The 23,667-nt window shown below is 41.7% G+C and overlaps 1 protein-coding gene across 1 annotated transcript in view; it reads right to left on the bottom strand.

The window, feature by feature from the left end:
* Nucleotides 1-3,495: 3,495 nt before the first annotated feature.
* The window catches only part of ST18 (ST18 C2H2C-type zinc finger transcription factor), a 197,697-nt gene continuing 177,525 nt past the window's right edge, over nucleotides 3,496-23,667 (bottom strand). Inside the window, exons 16-18 of the mRNA XM_044295392.1 lie at nucleotides 20,689-20,792; nucleotides 13,729-13,872; nucleotides 3,496-3,636 (exon numbers count right to left, since the gene is read on the bottom strand). Coding sequence (XP_044151327.1) covers nucleotides 3,496-3,636; nucleotides 13,729-13,872; nucleotides 20,689-20,792 — 389 coding nt within the window. The remainder of the gene's footprint in view (nucleotides 3,637-13,728; nucleotides 13,873-20,688; nucleotides 20,793-23,667) is intronic.

Raw genomic sequence — 23,667 nt, 5'->3', positions numbered from 1 at the left:
TCATGGCTGCGTAGGAGAAGGATCTGGGTACTGAAATGGCCAGTCTGCAGTCCATATCTTAGAGAACATTTGGCGCATTATAAAGAGGAAGGTGCAACAAAGAAGGCCCAAGACGATTGAACAGTTAGAGGCCTGTATTAGACAAGAATGGGAGAGCATTCCTATTTCTAAACTTGAGAAACTGGTCTCCTCGGTCCCCAGACGTCTGTTGAGTGTTGTAAGAAGAAGGGGAGATGCCACACAGTGGTGAAAATGGCATTGTCCCAACTTTTTGGGGATTTGTTGACACCATGAAATTCTGATTCAACATATTTTTCCCTTAAAATGGTACATTTTCTCAGTTTAAACTTTTGTTCTGTGATTTATGTTCTATTCTGAATAAAATATTAGAAGTTGGCACCTCCACATCATTGCATTCAGTTTTGATTCACGATTTGTATAGTGTCCCAACTTTTTTGGAATCCGGTTTGTAGTTCCGGCAGCACGCAGATGTTTTTTTTCGAGCCGAATCCCGGCATATTTTCAGGGTTGTGGCCAGATCTCCGCCAGGCCCCATTATAGTCAAGAAGTGGCAGGCAGTCTGGTAATATCCGGAAATGCCTGATCCAGTGAATTCCGACAGGCTGTTCGCTGATAATACAGCCTACCGTAAATAATAACGGCAGTGTGAAACAGGCCTTACTTTTATCTGTTCGACCATCCTATCTGGGCATGTTTCAGTTCTCACTTCAAGTCACAAGTTAGAAAAATATTAAATATTGCACTGCCTGCTACAGTAACGAATAAAAAATAAAATAATTTACTTTAAAATCTCTTATGCCATATCTCAACCATTGTATCACTATGCATAGGCATAGACTGGCAGTTTGGCAACTGTTTTATTAGAAGGGATATATGCCTGAATAGGTCTGAGCATCTAAAACAAAGTTAATGTCACTGCCACCAATCCCAAATCATCATTTAGTTCTAGGATGAGCATGCATCATCCATCTCCAAAAAGATGACTGAGTGTGCTCACTGGACTGTTTCCATCTCTCCTTTTACTGTAAATAGGACCATTGGAAACAGCCAAATGAGCGAGCCATGGAAAACGTAGGGATCTGTTGTTTTAAGGTCGTTGAATGGTTTGTTGCCTTCAACCACATTATAATTGTCTGTTAAAAAATTTGACTGTAAATGCTACATCAAATGCAATGTTTTTACTCTGTCCTAGATTTACTGAGAAGATTACATTATTGCTAACGGTCTAATTGGAAATAATTGGCGAATGATGTGATAAAGATTTAGAACACCTATGCTATAATATATATTTCATACTAATTAAAAGCTAGGGTTCAAGGGTCAATATCTCCAAGAGTTCTAATCAATACTTTAGAAGTTCCTGTACAATGGGGTCATGTATCTTTTTTTTTTATCTAAAGGAAAATGGACAGGTTGGGAGAGCTGTAAAAGTACCCAAAAGACTAATTTCCACCCTTCACTATTATCTAAATCAGTGTGATATCACCGGGGAGAACGCACCAAGCAATGCCAGTGTGTTCATAAGCTTACTTATTTGTACAAGACTGAATAACCCATAGAAATGAAGGCAAAATGGGTTTGCCCGAAACTAGAAAAAAATAGGTTTGTTTTTACTTTCCAGAAACAGTACCAATTGTCCAGAGCTTGTGTATGGTAAGTTTAATTGAATGGGCCTGAGCTGGAATACCAGACAAGACCCATGAACAAAAGTTGCACTGTTTCTGGAAAAAAAATGCCTTTTATTTCATATCTCAGACTACTCACCTAATAATATACATAATGGCACATTTATTGATTGGAAATTCCTTTGCTGCACCAACCTTATATAACCAAACCTACCCATACAGCATTCATGAGCAACATTTAGATCACCATTCTAGCTGTAATTAAAGGGGTTTTCCAAGTCAAGCAAAAACTTGGGTAAATGTGTCAATAATCATCGGCTTCCAGCACTGAACTCTGATCCTCCCTGATACTGACGTCATCCTTCTGGTTGTAGTGGTGAACCAGGAAGATGACGTCATCGCCTTCGAGGACCAGATTTCAATCGAAGCAGATGATTGGTTCTTTTCTTTACCTCATTTACTGTTTTTTGATCAGCTTGGAAATCTCCTTTAAGGATTACAGGGAAATATGTGCACCAGTTGAGAATTTATCATGTTTTACAACAATAAAGAAAAATACAGTATGAACTTAATAATTTACAATGAGGCACATATGCACATTATACGTGTGCATACACAAGGCAGTTTAGCTGGTTTTTAACATCATCTGTTGCAAAAATACAGTTTGTGAAAATGAATAAAATATGGGGAAAAAAAGCACTCAAAGCCTTTTAACTGTCCTTGTTTCCAGAATATTGAGTATTTACACATGAACATATTAACTGTTCATCTAGTACCGAGATGATACATGCTCCTGAACTTGGCATATCAGTTATCCTCACAACCTATGGAGGTGCAGTGAAATAAAACCCAATCAACACAAATAAATAAACTACCATAGAGAACTTGTAGAAAAACATCATGTAATACGAGTCTTTATAAACTTTCTAGGATTGCCACCTTATGTGGAAGAAGAAGATTAAAATCATATCTGGATATAAGCAAACACATCACTAAAGCAAATGTAATTCTAATCGAATGTGTTACTTTGCTATATACTAAAAGTTGTGAGGTATAAATTATGATTTATTCAAGTGCTAGCAAGAGATCCAGTGTATGACATAAATAATATACATAGCAACAAACAATACGAAATGCTACTAATAATTATTGCTAGCATCGGCCTAATAAGAAAACAGTTACCGGTATTTAAGAGAAAAATGACTTGATATGGGTGGCTATCTCATAATTTGTTTAATCCCTGATCTTATGCTGCAGTAACAGTACTTTGAAAATCATAATTAAAGGATGTGGGCATTAGTACCAAAAATAGAACAACTAAGAACCCCCTTTTTTTATCACCAAAGTAACATTTCTTTTCTTTCCATGATTTTTAGTTTTATCATAATATTTTACAGAATCGCCTGTTCATTAAATCTATTTAAAATCCACTCCGAAAATAACTTATAAAAAGATATTTGTAAAAATATGGTAAGCCTAACAAAAGAAACGTTAAAAGGTATGAACAAAACCTCCTTCAATCTGAAATAAATACAATTTATAAAAAATAGTTGCAAACACCTTTATACATTCACTATACAAAAGAAAGAGTGCAATAGAGAAAAATGAGCTGAAATAAGTACATTGAGATACACTTAATAAGTGCGCTGCTGTTAGTTCAAAAGTCTTATACATTTTTAATTTTTTTGTTTTTACTGACTGCCGGGGAAGTAAATAGTGCAGTTTTGCATTTGTTAATGAATGCAGTGCACCAGTCAATAATATTATTTGTGCCGATATAAGCAGCAGTCTATAGATGGAGTCTATTCCTTTGCGTAATTTTGTAGGCCCAGCAGCTATTTTGTGCATGCTATACATGGATTCCCTTCACGGCTTGTTTTATACTTTCCAAAAGGGCTTTGCATTCTGGGGAGTATTCCCGTTCCATATTGCTGTACATTTCTGTGAGTGTATTTACATATGCTTCAAAGTTGTGTTCACTGATTGGTTCCTAAATTGAGAAAAGAAAACAGTAATTGAGATAGTTCCTGGTATCCTATGGAATATGAATACAGCTCAAAGGATGCAAGGTATAAATGACATTATAATTTATGAACCTATGTAAATATAAAAACTAAAATGTTACCAAAAAGATTCCAAAATTTCTTTCTCGGTTACTCTGCCTTTAAAAATTCAGCGTGCGTTTAGATGGACAAAAATCTGTGTTGTTTTTTATAGTTAACCCATTAAAGTATAGCATATTGTCAATCAATAAAAAAAATCACCAAAGACCTGCTTTGACGGCTAGGGACACGGTTGGAGGCATTTTTTATTTTGGCATTTTACTCATTTTGGGCTAAATATAATTTTTTTTGCTTTTTTTTTATTTTTGTTAATTTTCAACAGCTTTTCCTGTTCTCCCTTCATTTTAAGCATATTTGCAGACTGACAGACTTTATGTTTATAGTGAATCCTGTCAGAAAATTTAGCTATAAGAGTGTTTATGAGTTGTCAGGGGTACAGAGATGAGGGTTACACATCCAGCCATCAGAGCAGTTATCTGACGGGATTCACTTAGAAAGGAGAGCCTGCTGGTCAGCAAATGCACAGAAACTGATAGACCAATTGAAAAAAAAGATTTTTTGCCCAAATTGAGAAAAGTACAATAATAAAAAAAATGCCCCAAAAGGTGTCCATAAGCATTAAAGGGGTGGTTTCATAAAGGCAACCTCTTACCATGTTCCCCATTAGAGCATATGTGCAACATAGAGATAGGGACCCATACAGAAGCCTCATCTATGAGTCAGAATAGAGAGATGCCAGCAAACAGCTGCTCTTGCTCTGTAGGATGTAGGAGTTCATTTACCCTGGGTTCACACCTGAGCGTTCGCGATGGAGCGCTCTGTATGCGCGATTGTACTGGCGTTTACAATCGCGCATACAGAGACAAGCGAACGCCCATTGTCGCACATTCCCGAAAGTCTATGTACGGGAACGCGCGACAAAACGCCCCAAAGAAGCTCAAGAACTTTTTTGAGCGTCGGGCGTTTTACAGCGCGATCGTACGCGCTGTAAAACGTCCAGTTGAGAACCATTCCCATAGGGAAGCATTGGTTTCTCCTTGTTGAGCGTTTTACAGCGCGTAGGAACGTGCTGTAAAACGCTCAGGTGTGAACCCAGGGTTAAGTAAACGACAGCCATGCAATACAACATGTCAGGCTAACATACCTCTTGGCAAAATCAGCCGTTTGTCAATGGTGTCGGGAGCTATGGCACCGACATAATAAGTTCATCTGAAATCTTTTTGAAAATGAACATGCAGTAGCCATAATTTGCTTGTATGAGTGCACCTAGATTCTGTGTAAACTGCGCAAAGACATGGCATAGCTTTATTAAATTTGCCACATCTAGATTTAGAGAAATTGTCAGCACCTAGCCCAGTAAGAAGATGTGGATTTGCAGGAAAGGGGCATGGCTTTGTGTAAAAAAAAAAAGACATGGCTTACAATGTGCCATTTTGTGCCAAAATTCCACCACAATTCTGGCATAAAATTCTGTCTCAACTAAGCCAACCAATAATTGGTATAAAATTTAGACAAAAGTGTCTGTTTCTGTGCCACATTCATCATCCAGCTTGAGCCACTGTGCAAGCCTGGTGCAAGTCTAGACAGCTTGTTAAGCTCATGCCAGCTATAGGGTAAGCAAATCTTTGCCTCCCCCCCCCCCAAAAAAAAATATAATCAGTAAACAAAATTATAAAAAGTTATGGGGGTCAGAATATGGCAATGCAAAGAGAAAATTATTCTTTCCCCCCCATTTTAAAGTATTAAAACACAAGAAAAACTATATAAATGTGCTATCACTGTAATCGTACTGACTAGAGATGAGTGAATTTCTCAAAAATGTGATCTATTTGTGGCGAATCGTTTAAAAAACTGCTATTTCCTGGCTGCAGAGAGCCTTTATAGTAGTGTACAACACTGTGCCTCGCAGTAACACGCATAGGGAGTCTTCTGTGGTGCTGAAACAATACTGTGAGTCAGTATGACATGCAGATGACAGGCGTCGCTCTTATAATCACTGCACACTTCACTTATTTGGACATTCAAGGGGCCAAAACTGACCAAATAACTCAAGTTTGAACTCAGCCTTACAGGTCGATGTTAGCGCCAAGAAGAAGCGCACTCCTTTTACACTGTCGGCAGCTCATTCCAGATAGATTTATACAGAACCTGTTCTATTAAACGGTTATACAAGTAGAGCCCCCCAACAGTGGAGAGGGTGTTAGCAGTACGTTTGTGTTGACGTTACTTATTATTTTGCCCTTCTTCTGATCCGTCAGAACAATAACTCCCAAAAAATGGATCCTGTCTGTTGAGCATCCACCTTCACTCGGTCAGCATTTGGTCAGTAATCTATCAGTATTGCTAATGCCAAAAAAACAGGAGTGGATCCAAAACAGAGATGACATGTGAATGGAATATTTGTGTGTTTTCTGTGTTTTGTACCCACTCCTGCTTTTGGCTACCTAATCATAGATCAGATGTAAATGATGATGTCAGCCAGGCCGAAAAAGGCAAAATAGTGACCCAGTCATGAAGTGGGGAGGGTGAGAACAGCATGAGGAGACCACAGAGTGGCCAAATGACAGAGTCTGGAGGCAGTGGCAACAGCATCAGGAGGAGGCCACAGAGTGGCACAATGACAAAGTGTGGATGTGGCAGCAGCATCAGGAGGAGGCCACAGGGTGGCACAATAATAGTGTGGCGGAGGCAGCAGCATCAGGAGGTCACAGAGTGGCACAATGACAGTGTGGAGGTGGCGGCAGCATCAGGAGGAGGCCACAGAGTGGCACAATGACAGTGTGGAGGTGGCAGCAGCATCATCAGGAGGCCACAGAGTTGCACAATGACAGAGTGTGGAGGTGGCAGCAGCAGCATCAAGAGGAGGCAACAGAGTGGCACAATGACAGTGTGGAGGTGGCGGCAGCATCAGTAGAGCAAAGAGTGGCACAATGACAGAGTGCGGAGGTGGCAGCAGCATTATCAGGAGGCCACAGAGTGGCACAATGACAGAGTGTGGATGTGGCGGCAGCATCATTAGGAGAGCACAGAGTGGCACAATGACAGTGTGGAAGTGGCAGCAGCAGCATCAGGAGGCCAAAGAGTGGCAAGGTGACATAGTGTGGAGGTGGAAGCAGCATCAGGAGACCACAGAGTGGCAAGGTGACATAGTATGGAGGTGGCAGCAGCATCACAAGACCACAGAGTGACCTGGTGACAGAGTGGGGAGGTGGGTGGCAATACCAGTACCAGCTAAAGATGGTGGGTGAAAGAAGGAGCACTTAGCATCAGATGTGTGGCATCAGGCGAGTGGCAGCATCAAAATAGTAGCTGAGGCAGGTAGCCAGAAGAAACTGGTCTCTTTTGTGAAAGTGTTGGTGTGGCAGCATGGATGATCTAGGCATTGGTGGGTAAAAATCCTGGCTGATCCACACCTGATTCATCTTGACAAAGGTCAGTCTCTCCACATTTTGGGTAGACAGGTGAGTTCTTCTTGGCGTAACTATGGCCCCCACCACACTAAACACCCACTCTGATGCCACACTACTGACCGGGCAGGACAGCTTTTCCAGGGAGAACTCTGCCAGTTGAGGCCTCAAATCCAGTTTGGCTGCCCAGTAGTCCAGCGGATCTTCAATGTGGGGTGGCAGGGTGCTGTCCAAGTATGCCACCCCCTGCTGGTTCAGGTCATGCTCCAGGTCTAGCTGCTGCTGAGTAGTTTCTTCACTAGGCGGGTGAAGAAAGCTGCTCATTAGCGACTCTAGACTCAAGTTGATGGAGTTGCTGATGGAGCTTGAACTGTTCCCATCACCCCACTCTGCCACAGCAGCCTTGACAGAGAAACGTAAGCGCAGAGGGCCCCCCGGTCAGACCTGTGAGAGAATGGACGATGGCGCAGATAGGCAGCGGCCAACTGACTACATAGGATGTCTCTGTAGTAGTTCAGTTTGTCCTCCCTCTCAGCGGTGGTAAAAAAAAGGCCCCCATTTTGGACCGGTAGCGAGGGTCCAACAAGGTAGAGAGCCAGAAGTCATCCTTCTGCTGAATGGTGACAATTCGGCTGTCAACACGCAAGCAAGTGAGCATGCATCAGGCCATTTGTGCCATTTGTGCAATTGACTTGGAGGGACTCCCTGCCTCCATCTCCACTGCATACTGCCACGGTTTGTCTGGGTCCTCTACCTCATCTTCCCCATTGCCCTGTCGCTCTTCTGGCTGCTTCTGCTCCTCCTCTCCTTTCACCTGTGTAGAAAAACCACTCATTTCGCTACACATTGCTTGACCAGCCAGATTTGCCAGCATCTGTTCTGTTGTCACCGAGAAAGCCAGGATTCGATTTCTTGATGAAGGACACAAAGCAGTTCCTCCCTTGTGTGACTCAGTTCGCCCAGGCAAACGAGGTGCAGAACAGTGTGACACCGCCATGCCCTGCACATGTGGTATGCTGGAGGGGCACTGTGACTTGTCCCTGCAGTGGAGGCTAAGGACACTGTGGAGGATGAGGAGGCAGAGGTGGACATTGTCGTAGGACCAACGGCATGAGAAAGTGGATGCGGAAGCGGTGTCACCTGGCCAAGTTGACGTCGGCGCTGCCGTGCACTTTAGCAGACACCAACAGGCTAAAGGACTGGTGCACTTTCTGTTCTACATACGTGTAAAGGGCTGGTACTGCTTTTTTGGCAAAGAAATGATGGCTTGAGACTCTCCCCCTCAGCTCGGCACAAGCCATCAGTTCTCTGAAAGGTGCAGAGTCCAGCACTTGGAAAGGGAGGGACTTCAGCACCAGCAACATGGCCAGGAGCACATCCAGCTTCTGCACTGTTGGATGAGTGCACGCATACTGTTATCTCTTGGCAATCGCTTCTGTGATTGATTGCTGATGGAATGACTGACTAGAAGGAGGAGCAGGAGCATCAGCACCAGCAGATGATGGGAAGGACAGACAGCTCCCTTCGGCTGAAGTGGTGGAGCCTTGACTGCCTGAAACTAGGTGCGTGCCACTGGGCGATGCAGCGGTTGCTGCGGCAGGCTGGACCACCACATCAGAGCCACGGTTCTACTAGCCCACTTTATGGTGACGCTGCTTATGTTGATGCAGGGCCGCGGTGCCAACATTGGCACCCTGGCCACGCTTCACCTTCTGCCCACAGATTCTACAAATAGCCATGTTCACCTCCTCCGGCTGCCTAACAAAAAACTGCCACACCGCCGAGTAGGTGATTTTACCCCCAACACTCTGCACTGACTGACTGCTACCACCGCTGCTTCCGTGAACCCCTGCACCACTACTTTCCAGGCAGGTAGGCTCCTGCGAAGCGGGTGGTGTAACCTAGGCACGTTTGGCTCCTGACCTCCCACTGCTGCCACCCTGCTAACTCCCAGCCATGCTAGTGACTTGCTGGCTCCGCCGCTGTCTCACGGGCAAGCCACCCTCTTCTCCCGATGATGATGAAGCCCCTAATTCACCCAGCTCCCAAGTGCAATCAGCTACATCATCATCATCGAGTAGTGTCTGCACATCACTCCTCAACGGTCTCTGGGTCAGAGTCTGAGCCTGACCACTTGCGACACCAGCTCCCACTCCACTCTCCTCATCACTACTTGCCCGCCTATTGGCGGATGTCTCCTTCACATCTTGGCTGGCCAGTAGCTGCTGACTGTCTTCTAGTAGCTTGTCCTTGCTGTATAGTGGAGCTGAGCCCACAGCATATAATACTTCTCTGGCTGAGGGAATAGAAAAGGACAGAGGTAGGTTGAGGACAGGTGATGGCTCAGGGCCTGCTCCCCGGCCATGCCAACTAAGGGTTGTGTCTGATGAACCCACCGACTCTTGGCTGGGGGTGTCTCATGTCTCTTGGGACGAAGTGGATGACCGAGTCATCCATTCAAGAACCGCTGGGTTGCTGGTCAAGACACGACCACTAGATGACATCGGGAGCTCAGGCGTCTCGCTGCGACTCCTGCTGCCATGCCCCCTTATTCTGCAGTGACCTGTGCCTGCGCCAGAAACATTTAGGCCTCTGCCACTCCCCTATGCAGGGCCTATCACTACTCTGTCTGACATACTGTTAGATCAAATAAATAAATAAAAAGTCTGTAATTTTCTCACTTCACCACACAACGGCTAATAAGCCCTTTTGCCCCACTAATACACGCTAAAAAGGGCTTTACAACATATAACTGCACCACTGAACAACAAATAGGCCCTTATTGTTTTCCACTTATACACGCCACAAAAGGCTCTAGCACCGCAGAACAGCCACTAATACACACCAAAAAGGGCTGTAATTTTCTCACTTCACCATACAATAGCAAATACTTTATTTTGTGCCACTAATACACGCAAAAAAGTGCTTTAGAACATATAACTGCACTGCTGAATGGCAAATACTTTTTTTGTGCCACTAATAATACACGCCAAAAAGGGCTTTACAACATATAACTACACTGCTGAACAGCAAATAATGTATATTTTTTGGCCACTAATACATGCCAAAAAGGGCTTTAGAACATATAACTGCATCGCTGAATAGCAAAAAGGCCTTTATTTTTTTCCACTTATTCATGCCACAAAGGCTTTAGAACATATAACTACACAGCTGAACGGCAAATAATATATATTTTTTTTGCCACTAATACACGCCAAAAAGGGCTTTAGAACATATAATTGCACCGCTGTAAGACAAAAATATATATTTTTTGCCACTAATGCACACCAAAAAGGGCTGTCATTTTTTCCCACTAATACAAGCCAAAAAATGCTTTCGAATATATAACTGCACCTCACAAGGGCAAATAAGACGTAGAAATATTTCCTTGTAATAAACCCTGTTTATGGCTGTATCAACTAGTGATGAGAGGCAGAGAAAATATTCAAATTATTGATATTTTGCAAATATTTGGGCAAATATTCACCATATATTCACGAATTCGAGAATTTGTTATCTCCAGTCATTATTTTCTTGATTGCGTAAATCGGCAATTGAAAAATTAGCATTACGAAAATTCGCAATCAACACTACTCCTAAAGTCAAAGATATTGCAGCCTTCTTGTTGGCCCACAAGCTAGAAGCAGGGAGGGATCATGTGTACTGATTAAGAAAATCTCGAATATTCGAAATTACGAATATATAACACTATATTCAAAAAATTCTCAAATTCTCGAAATGCCGATATTCGTGATAAAAATTCGCAATTCGAATATTTGTGATCAACACTAGTACCAAACAGTACTTGCACCCCAATAACAAGAATGGTTTTCTGGAATTACAGAGCTGTATAATGGCAATTTGGATCCCCAGTCAGTGCAGCAAGGTGTGATAGGATTGTTCCTATTACCCAGGCGGTAAACTCCCCTACTGAACCCTGTTCTGCTTCAATACTGTGAAATGATTTCTCCCTATCCTTTCCCTGAACTTCTATGCAGCAAAATAAAAGTTTTAAAGTCTTTTCTACCGCTGTCCCTGCTGACGTCTCTCCCTGCACTAAGTACACTGGAAAATGACTGAATACAAGATGGCTGAGGCTGTTAATAGGGCTGTGACATCACAGGGCTGGCTGCTGATTGGCTGCATGCATGGCATTGTGGTTGATCCCTCATTCCCAGAGTTCCTTGTTCCATGTCCAAACACGTGCAGCAGCCATTTTAGGAAAAAATTTGATTTGTTACCACGAAACGTGAGGAAATTCGAATTTGGTGTGAATCAAATTTTTCCTGAAATTCGAATCGAATTCCACTTCGTCAACTTCGATTCGCTCATCTCTAGTACTGACTTACAGAATCAAGATAACATCATTTTAAATAGTTAATGCTATAAAAATGAAACACATATAACTATGGCGGAATTGCTTTTTTACCTGTTCCACCCTTTTTAGATTTTTGGTATATGATGTTGTATTTACTAGGATACTAAAAAGTTTAGTTTTTTTGCTATTTTTTAACTAATGCAATTTATTTTTTGTGTTGCCTATGGATGTGTGCCTATATGTGTTATTATTATTATTATTATGCATTGAATTTTCTATAGACAGACTTGTGGACCTTTTGTTAGGCCCACTTTGTTAGCCCTTTAAAACTATCAGCCCTACTGATCGCAATACCATGGCCAATGGTGTCATTCCAGAGGTTAAATGGTTCTGATCCTGAATTTTCCGGCCATTGGCGCAGGATGTAGCTATCAATCACAATTGGCCACTATACCTCCCCCCGTGCCTGTGTGATTACATCCTACATGTATGGCACTGAGCATTACGACATTGCTTTGACCCTGGACAGGAAAGTATTATGATTAATAGCCTATAACAGTGGTGGCGAACCTATGGCATGGGTGCTAGAGGCAGCACTCAGAGCCCTTTCTGTGGGCACCCGCACCCTGGAAAAAATATATGGTGTACCAATATGCCTTAGGCGTCTTTCACACGAACTTGAGAGATTAGCTCCGGATGCGTTCATGGTGCGTTCAGTGAAACTTGCACCATTTTGCAAGTAAGTTGTCTGCGATTGCGTTCAGTTGTCCAGTTTTTAACGCGCGTGATAAAAAAAAACTGAAGGTTTACAAACAATATCTCCTAGCAACCATCAGTGAAAAACACATTGCTTCCGCACTTGCTTCTGGATGCAATGCATTTTTCACTGAAGCCCCATTCACTTCTATGGGGCCAGGGCTGCGTGAAAAACGCAGAATATAGAACATGCTGCTTTTTTTATTGCAATGCAGAACTGATGGTTGCTGATGGAGGGTCATGTGACCAGGCAAACCACCTCCACGTGATGTCTCCTCCATTGAAACACACTACACCTGCACTAAACTCCCAACAGAACAAGTACTGATGGCAGGTGCAGTGTATTTGAATGGAGGAGGCATAACATGGAGGTGATTTGCCTGGCCACATGACTCTCCATCAGCAGCCATTTTATGCCCAGGACCTCTGTGTGGACCGCTCAAAAGAATTTGTAAACAAGGGAGCATACCTTACTAAATATAGAAAATGGTGCAGAATTTCACCAAAAAAATCGCCCTTGAGAAAGCAGGAGCGAAACGTACGTCGGGGTGTGCTGACGGCTGACCCTAGGTTGGATCCCTTGTTGTTACCATTGCCCAGGTATTGTCTGTTTATTATTTTAGTACATTGCAGCCTGTATGCCCACTTCAGGTTACCTGCAGGGACCTTATGTGAGGGCTAGTTTATACAGGGCTTTTTTGATATATCAGACACTTCTGAGCATAATATTGGTACAGGAATAAATAACCCTTTTTTCCAGGCACTGCTGGTATCTACTAGGTGCCTAGTCTAACTTTATATTTTGGGATCTTATACCATGCCGGTCAGCATGTGAGCTGCCACTTGCTACATCACCTGTATTGCTGCTTTATATACTTTTTATTCATTGTCTTATATGGTCTTGTTATTACGTGTATGTAACTATTCAATAAAATTTCATATTTTGTGTATGTATGGGTATCCCGTGTGGATTACTTTTTGGGTTTTTATGTGATAACATGCATCTTACCAACAGGTTGTTGGTTTAATTGGTTGTAAGAATTTCACCAAAGACTATATTAGTTAGTGCCATATAATCATCTTACAAACACATTGGTCATCAGTAACCAAAAGGTGGTCAACCCCTTTAAGTGTATTAAAATAGTGTAGAAGTAAAGTCTTGTTATAATCACACATTGTTATTCAATAATGCTCCCAGTAATGTCTATCCAGATTCATGGTTGGCATAGCAGACCTTGATAATACATAAGTTCAACCAACATTTCTTACAGTCATTAAGACATATCACAATCTCATATTTAACCAATTACACAAAACAAGTCCATCCTTTTTACTCATGAAAGCCAAACATAGGCTGCTTATTCATCTTCAAAAAAATCAGATAGGAGTATCCACAAGTCAGTGTGTTCCTTCATTAGAAAGTCCTGGCAGAGAACAGGGGCTGAAGGAAGGGTGTTGGCCCTTAGCACATGTAGCATACTTTCTAGTAGATGCAGTTTTATTTTTAGGCCTCATCTTGGGAATTTACATGGTCTTACCATTTGTGGAAGCTGGATATCGGCAAGACTTGAAATAAGGGCTTGGCTTAGACCAGCCAACTCTTTCAAAAGATTTTCATTGTTCTGCTCTATGAGTTTGTTCTCCTCCTCTATTGTTTTCAGATTTGTCTCCATTGAAGAGATCTAAATCAGAAAATTTTATTGGTTACAAGGAAACTTGGTGATTATAGTCTGAATGAGGAAAATAAAACTACATGCATTTTAAATGAATATTTAAGTCGCCCTATACTGTATCAATATTTTAATACAGAACTATATTGGACAGGATTTGGTGGTGCCCATACAAATTAGAGGAAAGTTGGCCATACCTGAGAAATTGTCTGTGTTTGGGGGTGTCCCAATTCTCCCCCAAGGGCAAACATTAGAGGGAACAAAGATCGGGCATGTCAACAAGCCGAATCCTTTGTTACCCCTGGAGAAAAGCAGCTACCAGAGGAGTATGGTAGAGGGTAGTATCCCTCAAAAAAACATGCACCGTTTGCAGAGCCAAGCATGTATGTGAATGGGAGAGTAGGGCAGAATAAATGTCGGCTAAACGACTGTTACCTAAAGTGTATGGGCACCTTTGAAATTTTGAAGCAAGGTTACAGGAAGTATCTCACTAGTATGCAATGACTGCCTAGAGAGCATAACTAAGGGTGGGTTCACATCACGTTTTTGTCATATGTTTAACGTACACAAAACAAAAGATCATACACATTAATGGATGCACCAAACAGATGCCATACTGTGGCATTGGTCACCATAGAGTTGCATTGTAAAAAAAAAAGCGTGTATGTTAACATAAATGTTTTGTTGCTGGACTCTGCAGGATGGAAAAGTGCTTTTCCATCTTGCAGGGTCCTGCAAAAAAACTCAGTCACATCCGTTAATGAAACTCTATGGTGACGGGTGCCACATTATGGCATCTGTCTGAGGAATCCATTAATGTATTATTTTTTTTGTGTATGTTAAAAGTATGAAAAAAACAGGATGTGAACGCCAGACTTAAAAGAAGTCTGTCACCAGGAAATTCACTGTTATACTAGGCACGACAGCTGGATGTAATGAAGCCTTTCATTTAGCGATCCATTGCTTTATTCTGGAGAAAAAGTACTTTTAATCAATATACAAATGAGCAAATGAAGCCCAAGACATTGGTGCGCACTTGCACTCCTGTTTTGTCTGCTAGCCCCTCTCTATCCTTCTTCATTGAAGGGGCCAGATTCCCGTATACTTATCTCACTTGGCCCTGTCAATCAGGGGGAGAGGAAAGGATCAGCAAAGGAAGCAGGAGGAGCAAGAGTGCACAGAGTGGCTTGGGCCCACCCATGGTGCACTTAACTGCTCATTTGCATATGGATTAAAAGTACCTTTTCTCTAGAATGAAGCATCAAATAGCATCATAACATTCAGCTGATCTAGCCCTACAAGACACTGTGCCTGGTTTGAAGAGGTTGTCCAGCCTTGGAGCCCCCCTGAACATAAAACAATCACTTGTCCACGGTCCTGCCGCTGCTTTGTCCCCGAAGGACCGGAAAGCGACTTGGTTCTGTGACTGCTGTTCCCAGTGGCTTGAGCAGCACATCACTTCTGTGACATAGCATTCAAGCCACTGTAACTGCTGAGGCCTTTAATTGGGTCGCTTCTGGGTCCTGCAGGGACCAGAATTGTATGGGAATGGAGCAGAGACATGTCCATGGACAGATGAGTGTTTTTTTTTTTTTAATGTTCAGGGGAAGATAGGAGCTCCAAGGCCAGACAACCCCTTTAACAGTGAATTTCCTTGTGACAGACCCCACTTTATATGGTCCTTGTACTTTTAACAAACTTTGCATAAATCAACAGTACAGGCAGGTTGTGACCAGAACCCACAGTTGGATTGTAATTTTTAACATTTGATTACAGAAGGGTGCATTTTTTTCTCTAGCAGCGAGCTATTTTTTTTTAAGGAAACACAGATTTTTTTTGGGCAACAGATATGGGTTCTTTAAGATGTTATTTTTGTATTTTTTTTTTTAAAGAAAGAATTTGACTATTCAGAATTTAATTACTGTAATAATGGCATATGTCTCAGGTCTCCAAATCATGATTTAAAGGGATTTTCTGAGATATTAATACGGATCGGTGGGGGTCTGACACCCGGGACCTCCGCTGACCAGCTGTTCGAGAAGTCAGCTACGCTCACAGTAGTGCCGCGGCCTTCTCTCAGCTTTTCCTAGGCCAGTGGTGACACGTTCATCGGTCTAGGTACAGCTGATTGGGGCTGAGTGTGATGCCAACCACAGCTGATGTACAATGTACTGCTCTGTGCTTGGTAAGCATCGAGAAGGCAGCGGTGTTCACAGGAGTGCCAGTGCCTTCTCAAACAGCTGATCGTGGGGGTCCCGAGTGTTGACCATAGCAACCAATCAGATTCCACCTTTCGTTTTCAAAAGGAGCTCTGAAAGATGGAATCTGATTGGATGCTATGGGCAGTTTGGATAAATCTCCCTAATTCGCATCCTCATGGCTCCATTAATACAGTACCTTACTGCTCTACCAAGTCACTGTGGTGTATACAGTTTGACCATAGAAGTAGTACACTGTTGGTCCCTGTCAGTTTATTTTTGTAACAAATGAAATAATGATAGATGTTCTTGTGAAATAACACTTTGTTCACATTTAGTTCTCCACTACATTTAGTGTGCAAGTATGAAAAGTAACAACGAACATGCCTCATGTGTATGAATCTATGTATATAGTATACAGTTGCATATGTTTGCCATTAACTCCCATTGTATAAAACCATATAATGTTCAACGTACATGTGTTTTTTTCAAATGTATGCGTGGAATGGAAGTCAAGCATGATGTAAATAGGACTATTATGCCACTGACTAATCTATTGTTGCTAAAATTTCCAATCCATTTAGTCTATAGGTTACATCTCTTATATGATTGACTGTTTTGCAACCAAAATGTCTACTTGCAAGGTAGTAGCCAGAGGTAGCAGGGTTGACAGCATCTAAATGGGGCACAATATTTAACCTCTTTAAGTCCAACATTTAAACATAGCGCCTGCTCAGAAGCTGAAAAATCTGTGTAGTCACTGGGGTTCTTTCTGTTGTTGTAAACAGCAAGAACCCAGAGCTAATGTCTGTGATTGGTGATAACGCAGATCAGTGACATTTAATCACTCAGATGATGTGGTGAATTGTGACCACTCCATCGGAAAGGCTTTTCCCCAGGAATGCTCATCTCCTAAGCCCAAATGGCCAGTGGTGTGCCAGCTCTCAGGGGGTGCCAGAACCTAGAAGCAATGAGCGCTTCTATCAATATAGATGGAAGCGCTCATTGCTGGAGCACAGAGAGCTGTGGTCCTGTCATTTAACTCCCTGCGCTCTGTCTCTCCAGCACTGAATGGTGAAGCAGGAAGACTTCTCCCCGCTCCACCATTCAGCCTGCAGGCACAGATCGCGCTGCTGGCCTGTGTGGGCGGATCTTGCAGCCCGGAAATCTGCATAAGCTCCGCCAACACAGTGCTGCAGAGCGATCTGTGTCTGTAGGGGAGAGAGGACTAGGAGCTTCAATAACGGGACAAGGTGAGTAGGTACTGTGGTTTTTTTTTTGTTTTTTTTATTTAACAGAGGGCATTTCTACCATAGAGGGGGCACAGAGGGCAAAACTACTACAAAGGGGGCACAGAGGGCATTATTACTGCTACAAAAGGGGCACAGAGGGCATTATTACCACAAAGGGGGCACAGAGGGCATTACTACTACAAAGGGGGCACAGAGGGCAACACAACTACAAAGGGCATTACTAGTATTAGGGGGGCACAATGGGCATTACTACTATGGAGGGGCACAATGGGCATTACTACTATAAATGGGATGCAATGGGCATTATAACTATGAAGTGGGCACAATGGGCATCACTACTGTGAAGGAGGCACAGTGAGCATTATTACTATAAAGGGGCCACGATGGGCATTACTACTATAAAGGGAGCACAGATTGCATTACTACTGTGAAGGGGGCACAGAGAGCATTACTCTTGCAAAGTCAGTGGGCATAACTGTTATGGGTCACTGAGTGGGCATTATTACTATGAAGGGGCACAGAGGGCATTATTACTGGAATGGGGGCACAGTGAGGGCATAACTACTCTGAAGGGGCACAGAGAAGGCATTACAACTGTGAAGGGGGCACAGATAGGGCATTACTACTTTGAAATGGGCACAGAGAGGGCATAACTTCTGTGAGGGAGACACAAAGTGGGCATTACAACTGTGAAGGGGGCACAATGAAGGGATAAGTACTTTAAAGGGGCACGATGTGGGCATAACTACTGTGAAAGTTGTACAGTGAAGGCATAACTACCTTGAAGGGGCACAATATGGGCATAACTACCATGAGAGGGCACATATCTGGACAAAACTACTGTGAAGGTTGTACAATGAGGGTAATACTACTGTAAGGAGGCACCATTTTTTTTAAGTATTGGTGGGGGGTGCCAAACACCCTAGGCACGCCACTGCAAATGGCTCCCCCGTGTAGAGATTAGGGAATCTGTATGTTCCTTGTAGTAGCCCTGATCCTGCTAGAGGCTCAGAGGCTTACCACAGCAATGTTCTTATGGAGCTTGATAGGAACATAATGAAACTCCCAAAGGCTACAATAAGTAAATCATTGCAGTCTTTGGGAGAAGTGATCTGACAATTGCATGTTCAAGTACCCTAGGGGAACTTAAAAAAAGTTCAATTTTTTTTAAAAGTTTTTTAAAATATAAAAAATAATATATAAAAATTCTAATCATCCCCTTTTCCCATATTAAAATTAAACAAATAAGAAAAATAAACATCAAAGGTATCGCCATATCCCCAATAAATATAAAATGTACCCCATATGGTGAACACTGTAACGAAAAAAAATCTAAATGGCTGATTCACTATTTTTTCACTTCACCTCCCAAAGAAATTGAAAAAAGTGATCAAAAAGTTGTACACACTACAAAATAATATCAATACAAACTAGAGAGCTCCCTGCAAACAGTGAACCCTCACACAGCTCTGTAGACATAACCATAAAACGTTAAGGGTCAGAATATGGCAAAGAAAAAAAACAAAAAACATTTTTTTCATTATTTATTTATTTATTAAAACACAAGAAAAACGACTACGGCATATACAGTAGATGCAGTATCGCTATAATTGTACTGACTGGGAGAATGAAGGTAACAGGTCAGTTTTACGGCATAGGGAATGCCATAAAAACAAAACCGATAAAACTGGCAGACTTCCTTTTTTTTTCAATTCCACCCTATTTGGATTTTTTTCCGGCTTCTTATTGCAAAAAAACAATACATTGATGTGAGTAGAGAAATAAAAAAAGTTATTGCTTTGGGAAGGCAGAGAATAAAAAACAAAAATGCAAAAAATTGCAAGGATCTGTAGGGGTTATCCAAGTCAAAAGGTTTTTAGGGCAAACTGTAGTGAGGCTAGTAAAATAATAAAAAGTTAAACTCGCCTTTCTCAGCTCTCTCTAATCCAGCATTGCCGCACTATCCTCTCTGCCAGGCTTCAGTCATAATGTAATGTTTTGGCTGCAGCAGTGACATCCTGTATAATACTGCAGCCAATTGTGAGCCTCAGTGGTGTACAGCACAAGACCACAGTGATTGACTGCAGTGGTCACATGAAGTTTATTGGATGGCACTGCTGAAGCCAAAACATTACATCACAGTTGCAGCCCAGAGGAGAGGACAGAGGGGGGTTGGGAAGGTGAGTTTTTTTATTATTCTACCAGCCTCCATTCACTTTGCCCACCAAAAACTGAACCTGGACAACCATTTTTAACTCCTTAAAGATGTATACTAATTTGAGCCATCAAGATTATCTCCTTATACCTCTTTTTTTCCTTTGCCATAGTCTTTTTGTTTATTTTTTTTATGGGAAAAGATGTATTTTTTTCAGTGGCATTATTTTGGGGGTATATATAATTAAACTTTTTTCTACAGGATATTTTTATGCTTTAGTAGTTATGTTTAGTAGTTATATAAAAGCATGTTTATAGAAAAATTAAATAAAAATTGTTGCTGTGTACTGAAAGCTATAACTTTTTTTGTTTTCTGACATCATAGTTATATGTAAGCTTGTATTTTGCTGGGCAATTGTCATTTTATTGGCACAGTTTTTGGCTAGATAGCATTTATTGATTAACTTCTTTAAAACTATTTTTAAACTAAATTTTTACATTTTTTTGTTGGATTGAAAAAAACTTATTTGGATACTTTATTACATTATAAATATGTTTTCTGCAAATCCTCACAATTACAGTGATAACCTAAACTATATGTATTTTTATGTTTTTTTTATAACATTAAATACTTTTTTTTAACTTTTTTGTATGAATTTATTTTATTTTAGATTTTTTAGTCCCACTAGGGGGCTTAAAGCTGTGATTACTAGACACAGTATAATGTTTTGGAATACTTAGTATATCTTTGGGACACCATTACACAGTGCATATTTTAAGAGTAGACATAATTAAAGGGGTTCCTCAGGCTATTTGAGAACCCAATGCTTTCCTCATCTCTGGGGAAGAAACACAAATTAGTCAAATTGTATCCATCCCCCACACCGCTGATGCTGCTATCTTCACTGCTCTTACAGGGGATGCAGGCTTTTCTGCTCAGATCCCGACCAGAAGTGTTCCCTTGTCATCTTCTTCAGCTGCATAATAGTAAATACAGCTGAACAGGAAGACTAGGGAATGTTCCCATCAAAGCGCTAGCGGAAGAGTGCAGCTAAGAAGTTGGCATCAGCAGTATGGGGGATAGGTAAGTATTGACTAATCTTTGTTTCTTCCCAAGGGATGAATGAAGCTTTAAGCCTGGAGAACCCCTTCAATATATCTATTCTGATTAAACTGCCAGTTTCTAAATTTATTTACACAGAATTACTAAAGTGTTTTCTAACCTGGGTTTGAAGTTTCATCATGTCAGCTTCTATCTTCAAATTTGATTCATTCAATTCTTTGATCTCTTCATCTAAATTCCTGATATCATCCCCATTCTCTATGCCTGCTGGTACATTAACATATTTATATTTTAAGAACAATTATTATCAGGACCATGTCATTCCTTAAATCTTCAATTCTTAAAGGGATTGTCTCTTAACACTGTTACAAACGCGAGATGAGATTAAGTATCGACTACTAGGTGGCCGGGAACCAGCGAAGCAAGCTATGCGGTTTCCAAGTTAGGGAAACAATATAACTTGCTGTGCTATGCTATTTCCATATCTCCCATGCACCGAAATAGGAACTACTGAAACAGGGAGTGCCAGGACGCTCTGCTGTTTCCCAGCCACCTGGTTGTCGGGACTTAGTCTCACCTCGCCTTAGTAATGATGTGGGATAACCATTTTAATATTATGAAAGGGCGATGTGTATGAGGTGTATAAAACTACTGTATCTACTTTTACATGGCGTGAGTCAGACGTGAGGGCCAAAGACGCCTATACACATAATATAGCTGTCAGCCTAACGCTTGTTCTGACAACTTTTCTGACATCTTTTCCAGACATTCCATACACCTCTGGCAGCAACCTATCTCCCACAGAACAAAAGTATAGGGAAGACCCAGTACACATTAGATCAGGCATCCTCAAACTGCGGCCCTCCAGCTGTTGTAAAACTACAACTCCCACAATGCCCTGCTGTAGGCTGATACCTGTAGGCTGTTCGGGCATGCTGGGAGTTGTAGTTTTGCAACAGCTGGAGGGCTGCAGTTTGAGGATGCCTGCATTAGATGGTCAGCTGGTCCTGCTGGAATAGGCAGATTCAGTCAACATTTAATCTAATGTGTATGGCCAACTGAAATGATGGTCAGAAAGTTCAGATTGTTGAATAATTTGCTTATGCAGAATACCAAACAAGACATGAATTTCAATACAGCTTTGAATATTACACATTAATTAAGATTAAGTGCCTGCTGTCTATATAAAGCAATGCTTCCCAAGCAAAGTTCCCAGGAACCCTGGGGTTCCTTGAACCCTAATCAGACGTTTCCTAAAGCACAACAGAGAGGGCAACATATCTCATCTGCTCAAAGATGCTTTGCTAAGCAGCAAATATATTTGAACAAAATTACAGTGGTGGGAAAAGATTACAGAATGTAACACCTGCACCTATTCCAAATTATTAGAGGCAGGAATGACATTGGAGGTTCCCCATGAGTGAAAATATTCCCCCTAAAGGTTGAAAATCTTTTTTAGAATGAGAGAAGACATAATTCTGGTTTTCAGCCACCTTTAGGCTACATTCACACGTCAGTATTTTCCTATATCCCGATTTTCGGCCCGTTTTTTGCGGATCCGTTGTTCCTGAAAATGTTTCCGTATGTCATCCGTATGTCATCCGTTTTTTGCGGATCCGCAAAAAACGGAAACATGTATACATTTCAATAATCAAATAAAGTTGTTTGGATTTCTTTGAAAAAAAAAAGAAAAAAAACAAAACAAAAACATTTGTTATGTGTTTCCAGGAACGGATTCCGCATAAAACGGATGACATACGGAATGACATCCGAATGTCTTCCGTTTTTTGCGGATCCATTGACTTTGTATTGTACCAGGATCCGAATTTTGCGGAAAAGAATAGGACATGTTTTATATTTAAACGGACATGCGGAACGGAACAACGCATTGAAAATGAATGGGTCCAGATATGGTCCTGATCTGTTCCGCAAAAAACGGAACAGATCAGGAAAGAAAAAACGGACGTGTGAATGGACCATTAGATTAAGGGCTTGTTCACATGGTTCATTTTGATCCTGCCTTTGAATGGAGCTAAACCACGAGCAGACATCTGGCGTGGTTTGAAGCAGCATGGGCACACTGCACTGAAAAAGGACATCTTCCTTTGTAGCATGGTCACAGCCTTAACTTGCCAGACAATAAACTGCAGCGTTGCCTTCCATTGAAAACAAAGGGAGGCAAACACCATGCATCCTGGACTAGAAATTTGGCTTGGGCACCATGCCAAAATTCTGATGGCAAATTCTGCCATGTGAACGGGCCCTATATGGAATTGGTCATTAAACAGAACTCTTTAACGCTGACCCTCATATGTACATTACAGTTGCACAAGGAGTGTATAGAGCTGGTTGTGTTACATTGCTGACCCCCACCTGCTGTGGTCAGGATTAGAGATAACTCAGATCCTGGCCATTGAACCCCTCAGATACCATGGTCAATAGCAACTGGGGCATCTGAGTGATTAGGCAAAGGGAGGGATTCCCCCTGTCCTTTCATCACCTGCCTCACAATGCAATCACCAGGTTCCAAACAGACATCATGGCTAGAGATAAGCAAATTTTTAAAAGTTCAATTCGGCTGATTCGCTGAATTTTTTCAAAAAATTTCACTTCGACAGGGAGCTATGATAGCGCTACTCCCAGTCATTTTACCCCTCAGATGCGGCATCTGAGTGTAAAAACATTGTGAAATTAAAATAAAATTAAATTAAATCAAACTTACTGCGATTATTTGCTCGTGACAGGCCGGCCGCCGCCATCTCACTTGAAGATCTGGCACAAAATCTAGCGCGGCGCGAGATCACGTCATCACGCCGGCCGACGTGGTCACCGCGCACGGGATTTCGGCCGAGATCTTCAATCAAGATAGCAGCTCGCGGCCCATCGCGAACAAATAGAGCAGGTAAGAATTATTTCTTTTAGTTTTTTTATACTTTTTCAGGATAAATCGATTCGCTTACACGAAGCATGAGGAAATTCGGCTTTGAGGCGAATCAAATTTATCCTGAAATTCAGATCGAATTCCACTTCGTGGGATTTGATTCGCTCATCTCTAATCATGGCAGCTGTGGGCCTACCATGATGAGACTCCTATTACACACTGCTATTTTTATTTAAAATTCAAATCTCTACATATGTT

Source organism: Bufo gargarizans, chromosome 5 (genome assembly GCF_014858855.1).
Source record: "Bufo gargarizans isolate SCDJY-AF-19 chromosome 5, ASM1485885v1, whole genome shotgun sequence".
Lineage (NCBI taxonomy): Eukaryota > Metazoa > Chordata > Amphibia > Anura > Bufonidae > Bufo > Bufo gargarizans.
Note: the sequence above shows the minus strand (reverse complement) of the source record. Positions and strands in the feature narration are given on the sequence as shown.